Here is an 18,760-nt window from a genome sequence, read left to right on the forward strand (position 1 = left end):
CCTCTCTAAAATAAATATAAGTGAACAATGAAGACCATCCGCTTTTTAGAAAATTATTTATTTATTTTTAAAAATATTTTATTTATTTATTTTTAGAGAGGGAAGGGAGAGAGAGAGAGAGAGAAAGAGAGAGAAACATCAACGTGCGGTTGCTGGGGGCAGTAGCCTGCAACCCAGGCATGTGCCCTGGCTGGGAATTGAACCTGTGATGCTTTGGTTCGCAGCCCGAGCTCAACCATCCGCTTTTTAAAAGGTAGTGAAGTCTGTATATATTTCAATACAGAAAAATAAGGATATTTCTTTTTTTCTTTTTTTTTAAGATTTTATTTATATATTTTTAGAGAGGGAAGGGAGGGAGAAAGAGAGAGAGAGAAACATCAATGTGCGGTTGCTGGGGGCTGTGGCCTGCAACCCAGGCATGTGCCCTGACTGGGAATCGAACCTGCGATGCTTTAGTTCACAGGATATTTCTTCAGAATTCACCCACCTCTCCCTCCGCACCAGTGGACTTTCCTGTCAGAGTTTTTGATATCCAAACTTTAAAAAGCAAGGTGCTGAGGCGTTTGGTAAATTAGTCTTGGCAACTACCTTTTCCGAAAGGTAATCCTTACTCCTTAACAGGAGGCGGCAGAAGAAGTGTCTGTTTTGCTTTCATTACGTCCAGCAGGAGGCCGGGAGTGCCTTATGAGCACTGCTTTTCCTTTCTGTGGGAATACGTTCTTATTAACACAGATTTTTTCTCAGTTTCTGAAGAAAGGATCTCTTATTTGGAGTTAACCATTAAATCATCTTAATGGAATTAACCTACTATTTAGCTACAGAAACTTGAGACCTTGGGAAGGGAAATAAGACTCTGGGAAACGCTGAGGAGTATTCCTTTTCTTTTTAAGATTTTATTTATTTTTGAAGGAAAGGGAAGGGACGGGAGAAAGAAAAGGAAACATCAGTGTGTGGTTGCCTCTTGTGCGCCCCCTACTGGGGACCTGGCCTGCAACCCAGGCCTGTGCCCTGACTGGGAATCGAACCGGTGACCCTTTGGTTCGCAAGCCAGTGCTCCATCCACTGAGCCACACCAGCTGGGGTGTGTGTGCATTTTTGATTGTGGTAAAAAACATGTAACATAACAGTAGTCATTAAGTACATGCATGTTGCACAGCCACCACCGCCACTGTCTCCCGAGCTTTCTCCATCTCGCAGAAGTGACCCCGTCCCACCGAGCTCCAGCCCCGCCCCCTCCCGCCCCCACTGCCCTTTCTGCCCTAGAATCCGACTGCTGTGGGGACGCCCTGTGAGTGGGGTCACGCAGAGCCTGTCCTTCCGAGGCGTCCCTGCAGCATGCGGTCCTCAGGGCCCGCCCGCGCGGTAGCAGGTGTCGGAATTCCCTCCCGTTTCAAGGGCGAGTGGTGTTCCTTCGGACGGACGGACCACATCTCGCTCGCCCCTCCATCCGTCCACGGACCCTGGGCTGCGCCCAGCTTTGGCTGTTGGCACCGACGCTGTGAACGAGGGGTCCCCCCTCTCAAGAGACCCCACCCTGGCCCTGCGTTGGTGTCCTGGGGAAAGGTGACACTTGGAACCCTGGGAAATGAGCCCGGGCCGGAGTGACGGTGGGGCCGACTTGTCGCCTTGTGCACTTCGGTTTCGTTGGCTCCCTGAGCGCCAGGTGCTGCCCGCGGTCGCTAAGCTGTACGGTCACTGACGGTGCGGTCACTGACTGTCCGTCTTTGGTCCGCGCCCCTCAGGACTTGGCCGCCCCGCTGCCTCAGGTGCCCCCCGACACAGTGAGAGAGTGCCAGCTGCAGCTGAAGGAGACGCCCTCCAGGGAGGTCTTTGGGGAGTGCGCCAGGTGAGCAGGCCATGCCCTCCTGCCACCCGCCGCCGTCTGTGCGCGCCCTGCACCTGGCCAGCACCGGCCCTGCACTGGGCCAGCGGACGCAAGTCCTCACGGGGGTGCCGGGGTGCGTCCCCAGCCCAGACGGCAGCTCTGACGGGGAGAGGCGGGTGGAGCGTCGGGGTCGCACGCAGGTTGCACGTGGGTCGCTGCCAGCCTCCCGACATCCACGGAGGAAAGAGTGGCTTCTGCCGTCCCTGGCTCAGAACACGGAGTCCTCTGTCGTTTTACGCAGGACGTTTGGGTGCCTTCCACTCATTCCACTGACGTTCCTTAAGAGCCTGCCTGCTCTGTGTCCGCCACCGTGGGGGTTTCCCGAGGACGCTGTGACACCGCACCGCCAGGGGGTGGCGCCGAGCGACGGAGCTGTGTGGTCTCCCAGGGTGCCAGCTGCAGCCTGCGTCCAGGGGCCTCGGGCGAAGCCTGGGGGCCCTCTGTGTCCTGGGCTGCGGCAGCGTTTCAGGCTCCGCGTCTGCCGGCACCTGGGGGGGGCGCGTCGCAGCCGAGTGCGGCCCCGTGGGCCCGTCTGAGCGAGTTCCACTTCGGAGCGAGGTCCCGCGCGCAGGGGCAGGGGCAGGGGCAGGGGCAGGACGCATCTCTTTGGGAGACGCGCTCCCCATCCGTAGCAGCTCCTCCCGGGGCTGAAGTTGCAGCGGAGCACCAGACAGAAGGAGACCCTGCGGGTGTGAGGTGACTTTCCAGAGCCCTGGAGTGTTAGTTCCTCTTCCTGGAAAACATCAAGCACCTGCTCCGTGCCGGTCACTGATCTCGGTTCTGGGAACACAGTGATGAGCAGCAGTGCCGCGGCCCCGGCCAGGCGGCTCAGCCGGTCGGAGCCCCGTCCGGCTACGTCAGGGTCGCGGGTCCGACTCCAGGCGAGGCCTCACTGAAGGCTCAGCCCGCGAACGCACAACTGACTGACACGTCACTGTCTCTCTCTCTCGCTCTCGAATTGATTAAAGACAGCGACTCTGGAGGACCCGAACAGCTTTTGCCTACAGGGTCCTGTTCTTTAAACATGAGGGGGCGCAAACACCCCGCTCCCTGAGCGGGGCCGCTGCCCCATGCCGTGCAGCCCCGGGAAAACCCCTCTGTGGGGGGGGGGCGGTTCTAAGAAAGCACGTGAGGTCTTCGTGTCACTGGAAGCAAAGCTTTGCCGCCGAACACCCGGAGCCTGTGGGGCCCCGGGGCCTGTGGGGTCTCGGGACACCTCCCCCCGCTGCCACGCCGGGGCCCCGCGGCCTCCGTGGTGGACAGTGGCTAACCAGTGAGCTGCTGTTGCAAGGGGCCGGCGACTTCCGTGCCCCGGGCACTCCCCGAGTCGAGTTTTACTCTGTGCCCGACTTACCAACAAGGCCCAGGAGGCCTGGCCAGGTGCTCAGTGTTTGAAGAAACGTGCGGCATGAAACCGTCTGTCGGGGGCTCAGTTTTTGGGTGAAAAGGAGAGACTGTGTCACACACTGACGTTTTCTGCCCGGTGACCGGGAGCGGTTACACGCTCTCTCCCTCTTGTTCACAGACGTTCACATCTGCTCTGCGACACGCACGCCTGTGCACGTGAGTGTGCACGCACACACACACTTTGAATGTACTTTATACTGCTGGCTTTTTGCCGGTGGTTTTTTCAGCCCAGGATGGGGCCCAGGGCTCCCCCTGCGGCGCGAAGCCGCCGTCCTCCCCGCCCCCCCCCCCCCGCAGCCTTTCCTGCCCTTACCCGTCCCCCCCGCGCAGGGGCTCGAGACAGAGGGCAGGCAACCCGGATCGGCTGCCTCGCGTAGGCCCCGAGCAGGCACCGCGCCCGTAGCCCAGGCGCGTGCCCTGGCCGGGAGTCGAACCCACAGCCTTTCGGTGTGTGGGATGGCGCCCCCGCCAGCAGAGCCGCGCCAGCCGGGGAAGTGGACGGTTTCCGTGGGGTCGCCGCGTCCCTGACGTCCACAGACTCGGACGGGCCTCTGGCTCCGGGAGGGCGCGCTGGTTCCACCTCCTCGGGGCCGCGGGGGGGGGGGCCGCGGGGGGGGCCGCGGGGGGACTCTGTGCACGGGGAGCTCACCGGGGCGTGCTGACCGGTGTCAGCCACTGACCCTCCGTGTGCGGAGGGCCCTCCCCGGGGCACTCGACGCGGTGCTGCCCGCGGTGCAGCGGAACACCGGCGAGTGACCGCGTGCGGTCTTTTCCCAGGGTTGTCCACAGCTACTTAAGTGGAAAGCCGTTCGAAGAATACCAGGAGAGCCCGTATTTCTCTCGATTCCTGCAGTGGAAGTGGCTGGAAAGGTGGGTTCTCCTCTGAGACTCAGTGAAAACAAGCCGTGACCTTTCCTGACGCACCCGATGGGTGTGCACGTTTCCGTCGGTCAAAATGCCGCTGGGAACCGTGGGTCGTGCGTGGCATCTCTGTGCAGACATCCCTGAGGTGTGCTATTCCGTTTCCTGTCCAGTCGACCCCGGGCTGTCTGCTCTGAGCGGCCGCTTGGAGGACAGAGCGGGCGCTGGGGTCACGGGAGGCCTCCCACCCACCATGCGGCCTCAGGCTGGGGACCTGGCTGCGAGGAGCTCTGGGCCTTGTCCTGCGAAGGGAGCCACTCCTGGCCCCCGGGGTCGCCCTGGGCGGCCGGGGTCACCGAGAGACACGGGCAGCCTGCTCAGTGCTCCTCGCCCTCGTGAGCCGAGGGCTCAGGCAGCACCAGCTGCCGCTGGTGGTGTCCCTGGGACAGTTACTGCTGAAGGGCTGTCCCCTGGCTCCATTTCATACGTGTTTTTGAGGTGTCGGGTGTCTCCCTCGAGGCTCCCTTTTCAAAGGGCCTCACACCGTCCGTAGCTACTCCCTTTCCCTCTGCAGCGGATCCGGAAGCCCCGGGGGAGACACCTGGGCACGGACAGGCGCAGTGTGGGCGGCTGCCACTCCTCCCCGTCAGTGACCACAGCCCGGCCGCCCTGCACCCGCCCACAGCGTGCTCGGGGGGGGGTGGGGGGCCTGCGGTCCTGCCGCACTGTCCTCCCCGGGGGAGCGCCACACCCAGCACAGATGACGCCCTGGTGGCCCTGCCCTGGTGGCCCTGTGGCCAGTGCGGTCCCACGCACATGCCCGGGATGGGAGGTGGGTGGGCGTCTCTGTTTTAAAGTTACACTGTGATGTGAGACCTGAAAGTTTCTTTTTTTATTCCTTAGGCAACCAGTGACAAAGAAAACGTTCAGACAGTACAGAGTCCTGGGGAAGGGCGGGTTTGGAGAGGTAAGTCGAGTGTGGCCGGGTGAGGTGGGCCGCAGTGGGCAGCGAGGCAGCCGGGAGGCACGGCCCCCGGGCGGCGCCCCAGCCTAGCCCGCACCCGCGTGTCCCTGCCTCGCGTCCAGGGGCCAGTCCGGCCCAGCACGAGCACTGAGGTCGCGCTCTAAGCAAGAGGTGCTTTGCGGCGAGCTTTTACAAGTGAGGAAATCTGGGGGGAGACCATTCCCTTTACTTTCACCTTTCACCTCGCGCAGAAGCTGCTCCCCCACACGCAGGGCTCAGACTCGGTGCGTCTGTCCTGGTCAGGGCGGCTGCTCTGCGTCTGGAGGGGAGCTTCGGTGGCTCGGCTGCTGGAGCCCAGGGCCTGCCCGAAAGCCTGTGTGCGGCGCAGAGCGTGTGGTTCCGTGCGCGTGCTCAGCCCCACCCTGCACACACGTGCACCCACACCCGCGTGAGCGGGGGCAGGCGACGTGCGGGCCGGGACGGCCCTGAGAGGCGGTCCCGCGGCGTGACGGCTGTGCTGGGCGGAGGCCACGGTGGCAGGCGACGGAGGCTCCCGCGCCCTGTTCCGAGGCGGCCTGCCTCAGGGCCTCGCGCTTCTCCGGGGGGGCCGTGCTCAGTGCCGGCGTTTGGACGTCCCGGAGCCAGGACCGCCGGACGGTGGCGGAGAGCGCGTGTCCGCCCAAGGGGCCACACTGCCCACGGGTGTGGGAACCACCCCTGCTCCCAAATTCCAGGCGAAAGCCAAGGTCGTGAGGCTCCCCCGGGTGAGCTGGGGAGCTGGCGCAGGAGGGCGCTGCCCCGCGTCCTCGGCGTCCCCTCCCCCGCACGACCCTCCGGGCCGTTAGGCTGGTCTGCGCCATCCGGCCCCACTGGCGCCCCCTTCACAGCGGCCGGGCACGTTTACTTGTGTTTCCACACACGCCGCCGAGTGGACGCCGTGGCTTCTGCAGACGCGGCCTGGGTGCGCCCTCCTCGTGCCAGGCCCAAGGGGCCGTGGGCCGTCCGTCCCTGTCCTGAGTGCCTGTTGGAAGGAGCCCTGGACCCTCCTGCACGCGGCCTTGGGGCTCCCCAGCCCCGGGCCTCGGGCCGGTGACCGGCTGGTCCTGTGAGGAGCCGGGCTGCGCAGCAGGAGGCGAGCTTGAGTGGGACGGGCCTGAACCACCCCGAAACCGCCCTCCGCCCCGGTCGTGGAGGAGCTGCCTCCCACGAAACTGGCCCCTGGTGCCACAGAGGGTGGGGGCCGCTGCTGTGGGGCATCCCTTTGCCCACCCGCGGACGCCTCGGCCAGCGGCTTTGGAAGGACCGAGGTCTCGTCCACAGGAACGCTTTCCCCTGCGCTCGAAGCCCTCCCCAGACGCTCACGGGTCCTGAGGCAGGCAGGGTGCCGGGCCTGGGTGGGCCTCCCTGCCTGCAGGGCTGGGGGGCGCACAGCGCAGGGAGAGAAGCGCACCTGCGGGTTGGGCGGCCCTGGGGTCGCATTCCTGCGCGCCACTCGCAGGCGTGTGGCCTCTGCTCCCTGGATGTCCTTGGTGTGCGGCCGCAGGTGCGGGGCCCCTGCCTCCCTCCCCGCCCTGCCTGCGCTCCCACGGGGCGGCCCGCCCAGGTCCACGGCGAGGACTCGTCCTCGGTCCGCGTGCCGGCCTGACGGCGGGGGAGTGACTGACAGGCTCTGGCACAGCCGTGTGCTGGGAGGGCGCTGCACGCTGAGTGAGGCCCCGGGCACGCCGCACGCACGAAGGGGGCTGTGAGGTGTGGCCCCTCCGGCAGTGTGGGGCCCCGCTTCCCCTCAGAGCCGGGGGCGCGGGGTGCGGTCGTGTGTGTGCGTGTGCGTGCGTGGAGGGGCACCAGCGCAGTCTGGCGGCGTGCCGACGACAGTCGTCCCGGGGTTTTCAGGGGAGTTTTTATTCGTCGTCCTTGTTAATACCTTAGGCATTTCCCACAATAAACTCTATGTTTTACCGTCGGTTATTTTATTGATGGATACAATTACATCATGTTCTGCATTTGCTTTCAAGTGCTCCGTGTGTGTGGCTGTGCAGTAGGTGTGTAAGGGATGTTGGAGGGGTGTGTGTGTGTGTGTGTGTGTGTGAGATGTGGGTGGGGGTGCACTGCGCGCTGATGCCCCGGAGCCTGGGGACTGGGACCCCGGGCTCCCTCTTCTCCCTCCGCTGTCCTGACACGTTTGCCTGGAAATTTTCGTGACGTACAGGTAGGTAATCTATAAACACCACTCTGAAACTAAGCAGAATAAATGCACGAAAGGGTATGAATTCTACGACATATGCTTTCTTACGTTCTTGAGTTTTTTTAAAAAATGAAGACTTGATTTAGGCTCTGAAGCTTTCGCTCTTGGGCAGCAAGGAGGAAGATGGGGGAGGCGTATCCCCCCCCCCCCCCGGCTGCGCACGGTCCCGCGTGAACGGACGGTGAACAGGTCCCGGTGGCCCTGCACTGGGGCCACAGGGGTGCTCTGCTCCGGGGCGGCGGAGGCGGAGGGGGCGGAGGGCAGAGGGCGGAGGGCAGGGAGCCGAGGCCCGTGGTGGTCCTGGCTGCTGCCGCGGTGTCGGCCCCTCGCAGGGTCTCTCGGGCTGCCGTGCCCTCTCCGCAGCCCGGGAAGCGCTGGGCGCGCGTCGACCTTTTCTTTTCCTTTTCTGAAACGAGGTCTGTGCCTGCCAAGTGAGAGCCACGGGGAAGATGTACGCCTGCAAGAAGCTGGAAAAGAAGAGGATCAAGAGGAGGAGGGGCGAGGCCATGGCGCTGAACGAGAAGAGGATCCTGCAGAAGGTGCAGAGCCGGTTCGTCGTGAGTGTCTGCCCCGCCCCCGCGGCCCGTGCTGCCCAGCGCCCGGCCCTTCCCGCCTGGGAGGGGGGGGCTGCTGTGGGGGGGGGGCTGGTGTCTGGTGCCGGGCCCAGCCCTCCTTTCTGGGCGCTCGGTCCCCACTGGGGACGGACGTAAGCCAGCGGCGGCCCTGGGGGGTGCTTTCGGTTTGTCCCAAACCGGTGCTGTCCCCCCCCCCCCCGCCCCGTCTCTGCTCTGGCAGTTACTCTTCACACCCGCCCCCTTCCTGGCTGGCTGGCTAGGTGCCCCTCCCCCCCGGGGGGGGGAGCCTGCGGACCCTGGCCCCCGGGGCACCCTGCTGGCCTGCCTAAAGGCACTTCCCAGCGTGTCCTCACGTGGGCCCGTCTGTTGCCACCTCTGTCCTCTGTCGGCCCCCGGGAATCGGCCCCCAGGTGGCGAGTCCCAGAGCTGTACGGAGCTGCGTGTTCTGCCTGCGGGGGTGGGGGCGGGGGCCCCTGTCCGGGCGGAGCGGCCTCGCCTCTGAACTGGTCTCTCCTCACCGAAAGGCGCGTTCCCCGAGCTCCTACGGCGGCGGTAGGAAGGTCTGGCGGGCGGCAGAGAGAGGTGGTCTGTGGAGCGGTTGGTCGTGTGGGAGCCGCCTCCCCGAGGCCCCTGGTTCCCGGGGCTGAGGTCAGCTGCCCTGTGCTGGGGACGGGTGTCCCAGACGGCGGACGGCCGTCGTCGCCCTTTGATAGCAGGACTCCGTGTGTGTCTGATAGTCGGGCAGTCGTCACGCAGAAACCTCTCATCGGATGGGCTCGTCTCGGCGTTGCCTTCGACGTGCGAGTGGGGCGGCTCTGGAGACACGGGCGCCCACAGCCCGGCTGGATGGTCGGGGCAGAGGGCGTGGCTACGGTTCAGTCCCTTCAGATGAAACGTTCTGGTTGCTGCGCTGGCCGCTCCGTCCTGGACTCTGCTGTCCCCTGGGTGCGGCCGATGAGGGCCCTGCCCTGTCCTGTGTCAGCTGCCGCTCCTCGTCCCCACCGCCACCCTGGCCTGCAGCGTGGTGTGTGTAGACAGCGCAGGACTTTCTGGGGCACTGACTGGAAGTTGGTCAGTCCCTACGTGTGATACTGGCCACGATCAGGAAGTGGGAGTTTCCACTGGCGCCACGCACGGCAGCGCCAGCAAACTCCAGCACCTGGGCAGGCAGGGGAAGTGGGTGAGACTTCTGCCCCGGGACCCGCAGCGCACTGGCGCGGGGAGCTGCAGGGGCCTAAGCAGGCGGGGGGCGCTCTGTCCGGGGGTCCGGGGCCGGAGGCCTCGGTGCTGCGAGGACGCTGGCTCTCCCCCAGGTCGGCGGGCGGTTAAGTGCCTTCGGTGCAGTCCACCGCGGCCCTGTAGGGGGTTGAGTGTGTGAGTGTGGACACGCGTGTGTGAGACAGAGAACTCACACGCAAACCAACAGCAAAGCAGGCGAGAGCCCGGAGCAGGCGAAAGAGGCTTCGGTGGGCGACACGGATGCGCAGCAGTGTGAGGAGACCGTGTGTGTGCGTGCGGCGGTGCAGACACACTCAGGAAGAGGCCCGCCTCTGCCGCCGCGGTGGAGCGGCTGCCGGGCCCCGGGGCGCGGTGCACGCCTAGGCGGGCTGCGGGGTTCTGGAAGCCGCAATGCGGGTGCTCCAGGCGGGAGCGCGGCCTTGGGGTCAGGACCCCAGCGTCTTTGGGGAGTTTTGCCACCTACCCACTCGGACACGGCAGGTTCCCTCCCTTCAGAGCAGGACTGCCGTGGGGGCCCAGGGGCCCCGCACGTGGGTGTGCTGTCCCTGGAGCACGGGGGGCTGGGGGTCCTCGTCGAGAACCCCACGTGCGTGGCAGGGCACTCGCCAGGGAGTGAGCAGGGTCCCGTGTGCGCTGCCGCCCGCAGGTGAGCCTCTGCTACACGTACCAGACCAAGGACTGCCTGTGCCTGGTGCTCACGCTCATGAACGGCGGGGACCTGCGGTTCCACATCTGCAACCTGGGCGGGCCCGGCCTGGACGAGCGGCGGGCGGTGTTCTACGCGGCGGAGCTGTGCTGCGGCCTGGAGGACCTGCACAGGGAGCGCATCGTGTACAGGTGCGCGCCCTGGGGGCTGGCCGTCACGCACACTGCGGCCGGCCGGGTGGGCCAGGGCCTGCCTTCCCGTTCTCCTTGGTGCCCAGGAAGTGGTTTTATGTAAGTCGGTCAGACACGGCCAGTGCTGCTCAGCACGAGGGGAACCTGTCTCCGAGGTTCTTAGACATTCTGACGGTTCTGCTGAGGGCTGCAGACTCTGTTCCAGTGAAGCAGCGTAACAATTAAATGTCTTAAAGTTATACTTATTTTAATATTTCCACACCTTGGAACTCAGGGCAGGAAACCCCAGTAGCTCGCTAGTCAGACTCAGCTCGGTGGGAGCCGTGAGTGAGGTTTGAGGAGCGCCGCCCGACCGCCCTCCCGCCCGGTGGGGGCTGGAGCCCGGGCTGTGGCTGTTCAACCCGCCCTGCCCCCCGCCACGCCCTGGGCAGGCTGCACCTCCGGGCTCATCTGCTGACCCCCTGCGCCGGCTCCCTCCTGGGCCCTGCCGGCCTCACCCTGTCTCCTAACACCCCAAGGGGCCTGGGTGTCCCTGGGTCCCGCCCTCCGCTCCCCCTTGGCCACCAGATCCCTCCGAGATTGCTCCCCCGTCCCTCCTTATGTTCTGCGGTCACCGGCCGGGCCTGCCCTCTGTGGGCCAGCCCGCAGCACAGGCCCGAGCTGGCCCCCGCCTGGAGCCTGGCCCAGTCCCTGCTCCTCAGCGCTGGGGAGCACGAGGCCTGCTCTGGGCTGGGGCCCACGGTGGCCCCGTGTCAGCCCCGCATGGGGCCCGCGTGCTGCTCTCCCCAGGGCTCCCTCTGCTCTTGGAGTTCGCGCCGCCTAGCGGCGGCTCCCGGGGCCACTCGGAGTCCCATGCTGTTTCCCCTCGGGCCTGGGTTCCTGCGTCGTCGGGCTGGTCTTCACCGCCGGTGCCTTGTCCCCTTTGACCACACGGGGGCGCGCTCCCCTCGCACCTGCGGAGCCTTTGTCCCCACCGGGCGGTCGCGCCAGAGCTGCCTGGAGCCCCTCGGAGGCTTCGGCCACTTCCATCCCTGGTCAGGTGGACCTGGGCTGTTTCCCGCCTCCCTCGCCCCACAGCCAGGGCAGGAGTCTGTGCCCCTCTCCTTGTCTGTCTTTTCCTGACTTTTCAGGGATTACAGCTGCACAGGAAGGGCAGGGCTCTCGGTGACCGTGAGCAGCGGTTCCCAAGCCCGCACCCCCGATCGGTCTCTGGCCATGGAGTCCTCCCTACGCCGCACACTGGCCTTCCCTCCCTCCCTCCCCTTCCAGCGGCAACAACGGGAGCGAAGCTGAAGACCCACGGGCTGCTCCTCCCCAAGCGCCGTGACGGTCAGTTGAGAGGACAGTCCTTCTCGAGGCAGCAGGAGGCCTGCGTGGCTGTGCCTGTCGCCTGTCCGTGCCAACGGCCGGTGCCCGACGGTCCTCTGCATCTCCCGGTCCACGACACCTGCCACCAGGGGGCGCCCCTCGGTGCCTGTTAGGAGTGACGGAGGGCTTTCCGCCTTTTGTGGTGTGCCCCCTCCGCCCTGGAATCGAGGGCCCCATTAGAGCGCTGCTTGCCTTCCTCCAAGGAGAGGTTTTGGGTCCTCTTTCTTACGTTCAGAGGTCGTCACTAGACTGCTGCTGCCGGGACCAGAGCGGCTCGCTGCTAGTGCTGCAGGACGGGCGGTGGGAGGGCGTGGGAGCCTGTCACACCCGGGCGCCTCTGCCTGTAGCTGCCGTCTAAAACCAGGGATGCCAACAGCAAGCGAGTGAAATCAAGCGTGTGCGTGCAGAGAGGACCCTGAGAGAAGAAGAGTGTCCTGCTTCTCAGCGGAAAGCCATCGCTTTGTCTGAGGAGCCAGCCTTCCCGCTCGCACCTGGGCATCGCGATGGCAGGCACGCGCCCCTCAAGTCTAGCCAGGGGCCCTCGCGCTCTCCGGGGCCCGGGCACCCCCTGTGCGGTATGCGGACGTCTGAAAGCAAGCTGTGGCCTTTGGGGTTTGAGTGTCTTTAAAAAGCTGACTTGGGAACACAGGCTCTGTAAAATCAGGTGCGCTGAAATGCCTCTCTTCTGGCCAGGCACTCCCTCCGCCGCGTCTGTGTTAAGCGGCACGCAGGTCTTTGTGGGGGCCGCGCTGCAGTCCGACCTGCATGCAGCCTGGGGGGGCCCCGCCCGCGCAGTGGGGTGCGGCCACAGCGCTCTTCTGCGTCCGTCGGCCTCTCTGAGGGTGGGGCGTTTCTGTCTCGGTCGTCTTGAGGGTGTCCTTTGTAAATTACCAGAATTATTTTTGATAGCAATGTGCTCTATGTTTGCGGGTGGATGTGGCCGAAAGAGTGAAAATCTTTTTTCTTTAATGTTTCCCACTACCTCTGATCAGGTTTTTACTCAGAATTAGCTGTCCAAAGTGACTGGACCTTTACGGGGTGCTCAGATTTAAGTTTATACGCTTCTCCGTGGCGGGCTTCTCGGTGGCTGTGGCCTTCTTCGCACCCAGGGCCGCTTCTGCTGCACAACGCCGACGCCTCCTTCCCTTCCCTGCCCACCCCGGGCTTCTGCCTGGGCGCCTCCCTCATTTGGTCTGGCTCCTCGCACTGCCGCTGCTTTGCCCGCGGAGCGCGTGGCTCCGGCCTGGTGGAGAGCGGAGTTACGGCGCGTGGCCTTTGCGTGCGGGTTTGGCTCCAGCCTGACTCCCAGGTCGTTCGGTGGGCCTGTCGTCAGGGACCTCCTCGAGCGGCCCCGGACAGCCCTTCGGACCTCGGGTTCCTCCAGGCCCTGCTGGGGTCTGCGCTGAGCACCTCGCTCACGGGGAGGCCGTCGTCACTGCCGGCGGGGAGCGGCTTCGCGCCGGCACTGCACAGACCGCCCGGCCCGCAGGAGGCGCTTCCGGTCCGCGGGTGGGCAGGGCGCACATGCCCACCAGCAGCAGGCTTCACACTGTTCGGTTGGCTACCTGGGGCGGTGATTCCAGGGCTGTCCCCGAAGGCCTCGATGATGGCGCTGTCCTCGTTCTAGCTGGACGCGAGGGCGGTGTCTCGTCTTGTCCTTGCCAGCTCTCATTCGCCGAGAGGCACGCGCCTCCTTGGTGTCATTCCAGGCCTTGAGTTTCTTAAGAAGCAAAACAGCCTTCTTGGTTTTCTCATGGCCTTCAGCTTTACGTTTAACCAGCGAAGGAGGCTCAGAACGTCCTCAGTTCGACGACCGTGGCGTGGAGAGGAGAGGACCACAGTCCTCGCTGCCTGCTGGCTGCCACCGGAAAAGGAAGACCGAAAATCTTAGAGAGTTGGCCTTTAGAATGTTTTCAGTTTCACTGCTGTACAAAACAGCATGCAGCTGCCTCAAAAAAATTATGAGTAGAACAACCAGACGACCCAGCAGTTCCGCTTCTGGGTCTTTATCTAAAGGGTACACCCACAGGCTCTGGAAGAGACACCCGCCCTCCCATGTCCATGGCAGCAGCATCGGCAGTAGCCGCCCTGAGGGGCAGCCTGAGCGCCCACCAGCGGGTGAATGGACAAGCCGAGGCGCATGCGCAGTGGAATGTGGCTCAGCGTGAGGACCGAGGGCGTCCTGCTGCTCTCGACCATGTGGGTGGGCACAGAGAGCGTCGTGTTGAGTGACGTACGTCAGGATGAAAGACAAAGACTGCACGGCATCGCTTGTCTGTACAATCTGAAAAAAAATCAGATTCCCAGTCAGGGCACAGGCCTGGGTTGCGGGCCAGGTCCCCAGCAGGGGGCGCATGAGAGGCAACCACACATTGATGTGTCTCTCCCTCTCTTTCTCCTCCCATTTCCCTCTCTCTAAAAATGAATAAATAAAATATTTAAAAATAAAAAAAATCAGACTCCTAGAAACCGTGTAGAAACATAGTTGCAGGGGGCTGGGGCAGGTGTGGGGCTGTGAGTGGGGGAGGCTGGGGAAGGGCTGGCGCCAGCTCTGCGGCGAGTGAAGTCTGAGGACTGAGACGGCGACCCCGCGCCGTGCCGTGCTGTGCCGTGTGGTGCCGTGGGGGTGTGCTCAGAGAGGAGGGCTTCGGTGTCTTCACCAAAAACAGACAGACCAGGGACAGCTAGCCGGCGGGTGCGTTCACTAAGTGTGTGGAGAGTCTTTTCACCGTTTTAAGAAAAAAGTTTTCAATTTCATTGTATTTTCTGACAATTAAGGAAAGAGCAGAAAAACACACAGCAGATAACACGTGGGTGAGGGGCTGGAGAAGCCCACGCTGGCTTTTCACCAGGGACCCCGGTCCATCGTGTGCCGGAAGGGTCACCTTCCACACTAGCTCGGTGACCCTGCGTGTGAGTCTCTGTGGGATGCACATTCTCAGTGCTCTCAGGTAGATGCCTGGAAGATGCATTCTTTGGTCACAGGGGACATTTATGTTGATCTTTTCGGGAAAATTCCAAACCGTCTTCCACAACGGCTGCATTTTACACTTCCTCCAGGGCTCCCACTCCTCTGCCTCCCACACTGGTTGCCTGGCGCTTTGATTCGGGCCTCCCGGGGGGTGAGGTGACGCCGCAGGGTGGCTTTGGTTTGCATTTCCCCAGTGACTGACGCTGTCCAGCACCTTTTCGTGGGTTTGTGACCACTCTTTTGCATTCCGTGGTCAAGTGTCTATTCAAACACTTTGCTCATTTTAAATGTGGGTTACTCTCCTTCTTCAGTTGAAAGAATTCTTTATGTGTTCTGCTTATAAGTCCTTAATCAGATATAAAATTTGCAAGTATTTTCTCACAGTCTGTGGCTTGCCTTTTTATTTTCTTAATAGTCTCTTTAGAAAGTACAAAAGCTTTGCACTGTAGTGAAGTACAATTTATAAACTTCTCTTATCAATCACTTTTGGTGACATAGCTAAGAAATCTATGTCTAACAAAATAGCATGAAGGTTTTGTCCAATGTTTTCTTCTCAGAGTTTCATAGTTTTACTTTTAGGTTTAAAATCAATCTTCAGCCCTGGCTGGAGTGGCTCAGTGGATTGAGTTCTGGCCTGAGAACCAAAAGGGTTGCTGGTTGGATTCCCGGCCAGGGCACATGCCTGGGTTGTGGGCCAGGTCCCCCGTAGGGAGCGCTCGAGAGGCAACTGATTGATGTTTCTCTCCTTCTCTTTCTCCCTCCCTTCTTCTCTCTCTGAAAAATAAATAAACAGAGTCTTTAAAAAATAAAGGATACCTTGAGTTAATTGTGAGTGCAGTGCGGGTGGGTTAGGAGCCTGTGTCACAGCCCTCTGTGTTGGAAACACGGCGTTTCCTCCCTGACCTGCCCGTGTGTCAGAAGCCCGTGTGTCACCTGTGTCAGAAGCTGCCTGCTGTAGACGGCAGGCTTTATCCATGAGCTCTCCGTTCTGTCCGTTGGTCTGTCTGTCCTCCTGCCAGTAACACGCCATCCTGATGACTGTAGCTTTGCGGTAAGTTTCGACACCGGAAAGTGCCCGTTCCTCCACCTCCTGCACTTGGCACCCGACATTTGGATTCTAACTGTGGTCACGTTGAAGATGACTTTGCCTATTCTGGGGCCTCACGTGGCATTTCTACGTGAGTGTGAAGGTCAGCTTGTCAGTTTTTGAAACGAAAATGTTTTGCCTGCGGAGGTTTGCACTGAATCTGTAAATCGATTTGGGAATAATGACGTCTTAGCCATACCGCGTCTTCTGATATCTTTCCATTTATTTAGATATTCTTCAACTTCTCTCAGTAACGTGTTGTAGTTTTCAATGTGTAAGTCTTGTACTTTTTTGTTAAGTTTATTCTTCCACGTTTTATTCCATTTCCAATGCAGTTACTTCCCTAATTTCAGCTTCGGGCTGTTCACTGCAAGTGTACGGAAACGCCATCTGCCCCAGCAGAGCGGCCCAGTGCCCCTGCGGAGCTCGGCCATGGGTTTCCGAAGTCCGGTGTGTACTCCCTGGGGTGTTCTGCACGCACAGACGCAGGCCCTGGGAAGGAAGACAGCGGGGTCACGCCTGTGTTTCTCCCCCCACCCCGAATCCCGCTGCTTCTCTGGGTGCTTCAGAGCGGGAGACTGTGGCCAGGTACACAGACTCATTCCCGATGCCTGGGCGCACGCTCGGTGCTGAACATCCTCAGTGAGCTCTGTCTGCGCAGAGAGGTCCCTCTTCCGCTGCGGTCAGGCGAACGCTGTCTGGGCTCCTCGTCCTTCCGCGTGACGACTGGGGACGGGACAGCGCGAAGGGGTCTTCACTTGACCCACAAAGCGTGGTTGTGTTACCCGTCCTTGCCGTTGCTCACAGTGCAGAGACTTCCGGTCATTTCCATGGGCTGCTGATGGATTACGGTATTAACTTCCTTTTTGTTTTTTAAAAGATTTTATTTATTTATTTTTTAGAGAGGGGAAGGGAAGGAGAAAGAGAGTGAGAGAAACATCCACGTGTGGCTGCCTCTCACGCGCCCCCTACTGGGGACCTGGCCCGCAACTCATGCATGTGCCCTGACTGGGACTCGAACCAGCGACCCTTTGGTTTGCAGGTCGGCGCTCAACCACTGAGCCACACCAGCCGGGGCTCATGGTACCGACTTCTGAGTAACTGAGTTTTGCTCTCATTTCTCCCTTTGCAGGGACTTAAAGCCTGAGAACATCCTGCTCGACGACTCTGGTGAGTGAGCCTGTCTGGTCTGGCGCACAGACTGTGTTGCGAGGGACCCGGGCACAGGAGGGGGACGTGGGCCCAGGGGTCAGCGCAGTCAGAGACGACGACAGAAACAAGCGGGTGCACGTTCCTCTGAGGACAGGGTCTGGGTGACACGGTCTGTCCCCGCTTAGGCAGGCAGCCGCCAGTGCACGGGGCTGGACGAGCCGCACTGGTCAGGCGTCGCTGCCGTGTCAGCGTGTGGCCGCGCACACCCTTGTGGGAGGGAAGTTGTCGGAGGTGACGTGTGGCTGGGAGGAGCGTGGCCACCGAGCAGAGAGCACGAGGCAAGGCCAACGGACTCCGACAGGAGAGGGCAGGGTCGACGGCAGGAACCCAGAGGCAAACCTGGGGCTTGGTCAGTGCCCAGGTGCCCTGCGCGCCTGCCTGCCGAGTGCTTTCCTGCCTGGGGTCCTGTTGGGTGAGAGACAGCCCCCGAGAGGGATGGGAAGAAGCCCCATGTGTGGGGGCCAGGGTCTGGAAGCACAGTGGTGCCTGGGTCCTCGCATTAGTTCGTTCTGGCACTCGTGACGAGTGCCACACCAAGGAGTAGCGAGCGATGAAGCGTCTTCTCCCGCGGGGTGGCGCTGTGACTCCTGCGGGTTCTAGCAAGGGTGACGGGTCCCGAGCAAGCGCCGAGTGCTGAGCCATTTTTTCTCGTCCGAGCGAGGCGAGTGCAGGGCGTGACGAGCTCGGGGGCCGAGGGCACCGAGGTGGGCCTGTGTCTCGCCAGGTCGTGCCCACAGCCTCTGGCTCCTGGCCTGCGGTCCGCTCCTTTCTGCTCTCTTTTTCTTCTTCTGGCCCCAGCCCCAGCCCCAGCCCCTGAGGCTCATTCCCTGTGCTGTGCCGCCAGCCAGTGTGGGTCAGAGCGGCTTTGGAAAGGGACGGTGTCCGCTGTGTGCAGAGGGGGGCGCTCGCCGACACGCGGCGCAGTGTTCATCGGAAAAGAGCGCGGTGCTGAGCGGGGCACGGGCGCTGCCTGTTTGGGGAAGAAGGGGCAACAGTGCCGCGTCTGCCGGCCTGTCTGCTCGAGAGGCTGGGCGGGCGGGCGGGCGGGCCCCGAGGCCCGTGAGAGCGACGGCGGCACCGCGGAGCGCTCTCCGCTGATCGCCTCTGGGCTTGAGTTTTGCGTGTCATCCCTTTTTGCAAGCAGACTAACAAGAGGCGGCGTTTCTGGGTACTGTCGCCGTGTTCCTGTCCTTTACCCACCGGCTCACCTTCCAGGACTGAGAGAAGGTGGACAAAACCTCGTTTGCTTTTCTTGATTAAGGAGACTTTTAATCTCTTATTCCTCTTTTCCTACTGTTTTAATTTTAAAAAATACACTTCAGTTTCTCTGACTTAAAAAGTGCAGTGGATTTTGGGATTTTCACTACCATGCAGTTGAGATTCCTGAGAACTACTTTCCTGAGAACAACAAGCCATGGGAGACAGAGCGACATGACTCTCCTCAAACATGTCTCCGTGTTCCTCCCAGACAACTTGCTAGGCTACGTTTGGTTTGTAAGGCGGAGCTTACCTCTGTGGTGGCCCTGGGTGAGGGAAGCTGGCCGGCTCTCCGCTGCGTCGTGAGGCACGTTTACCCTGTGGCCCTCCTGCACGTCTCAGCACTCTCCTGCCAGTGTGTAAACTAAGGGAGCCTTGGCTTACGAAATTCATCTGGTGGCAGTGATAATAAAGAAAACTGTGATGCTTAAATTTCCTGTAGAAGAGGCTTCCGTTTTATGAAATAGAGATATTCCTAAAAAGTCAGATAGTGAGTTCTTATAAAAACCATTAGCAGTTTTAAAAAAGATTTTATTCACTTTTAGAGAGAGGAGGAAGGAAGGAGAAAAAGGGAGAGAGAGTACAATGTGCGGGAGAAGCATTGATTGGTTGCCTCTCACGTGTCCCTCGAACCCAGGCACGTGCTCTGACTGGGAATCAAACCGGTGACCCTTCGGTTAGCAGGCCGGTGCTCAATCCATTGAGCCACACCAGCCAGGGCAAAAAATATTTATTTAGTCTTCACCAAAGGATATGTTTATTGAGTTGAAAGAGAGAGAGAGAGAGAGAGAGAGAGAGAGAGAAACACCAATGAGAGAGAGAAACATCAATCGGTTGCTTCTCATATGTGCC

The 18,760-nt window shown here is 61.5% G+C and overlaps 1 protein-coding gene across 1 annotated transcript in view; it reads left to right on the top strand.

Annotated features, from left to right (window-relative positions):
- The window catches only part of GRK4 (G protein-coupled receptor kinase 4), a 39,322-nt gene that overhangs the window by 7,923 nt on the left and 12,639 nt on the right, over positions 1-18,760 (top strand). Inside the window, exons 6-11 of the mRNA XM_045834672.1 lie at positions 1,743-1,846; positions 4,070-4,162; positions 5,057-5,120; positions 7,779-7,919; positions 9,823-10,013; positions 16,572-16,609. Coding sequence (XP_045690628.1) covers positions 1,743-1,846; positions 4,070-4,162; positions 5,057-5,120; positions 7,779-7,919; positions 9,823-10,013; positions 16,572-16,609 — 631 coding nt within the window. The remainder of the gene's footprint in view (positions 1-1,742; positions 1,847-4,069; positions 4,163-5,056; positions 5,121-7,778; positions 7,920-9,822; positions 10,014-16,571; positions 16,610-18,760) is intronic.

Source organism: Phyllostomus hastatus, unplaced genomic scaffold (genome assembly GCF_019186645.2).
Source record: "Phyllostomus hastatus isolate PE091 unplaced genomic scaffold, TTU_PhHast_1.1 phas_contig_196, whole genome shotgun sequence".
Classification (NCBI taxonomy): domain Eukaryota; kingdom Metazoa; phylum Chordata; class Mammalia; order Chiroptera; family Phyllostomidae; genus Phyllostomus; species Phyllostomus hastatus.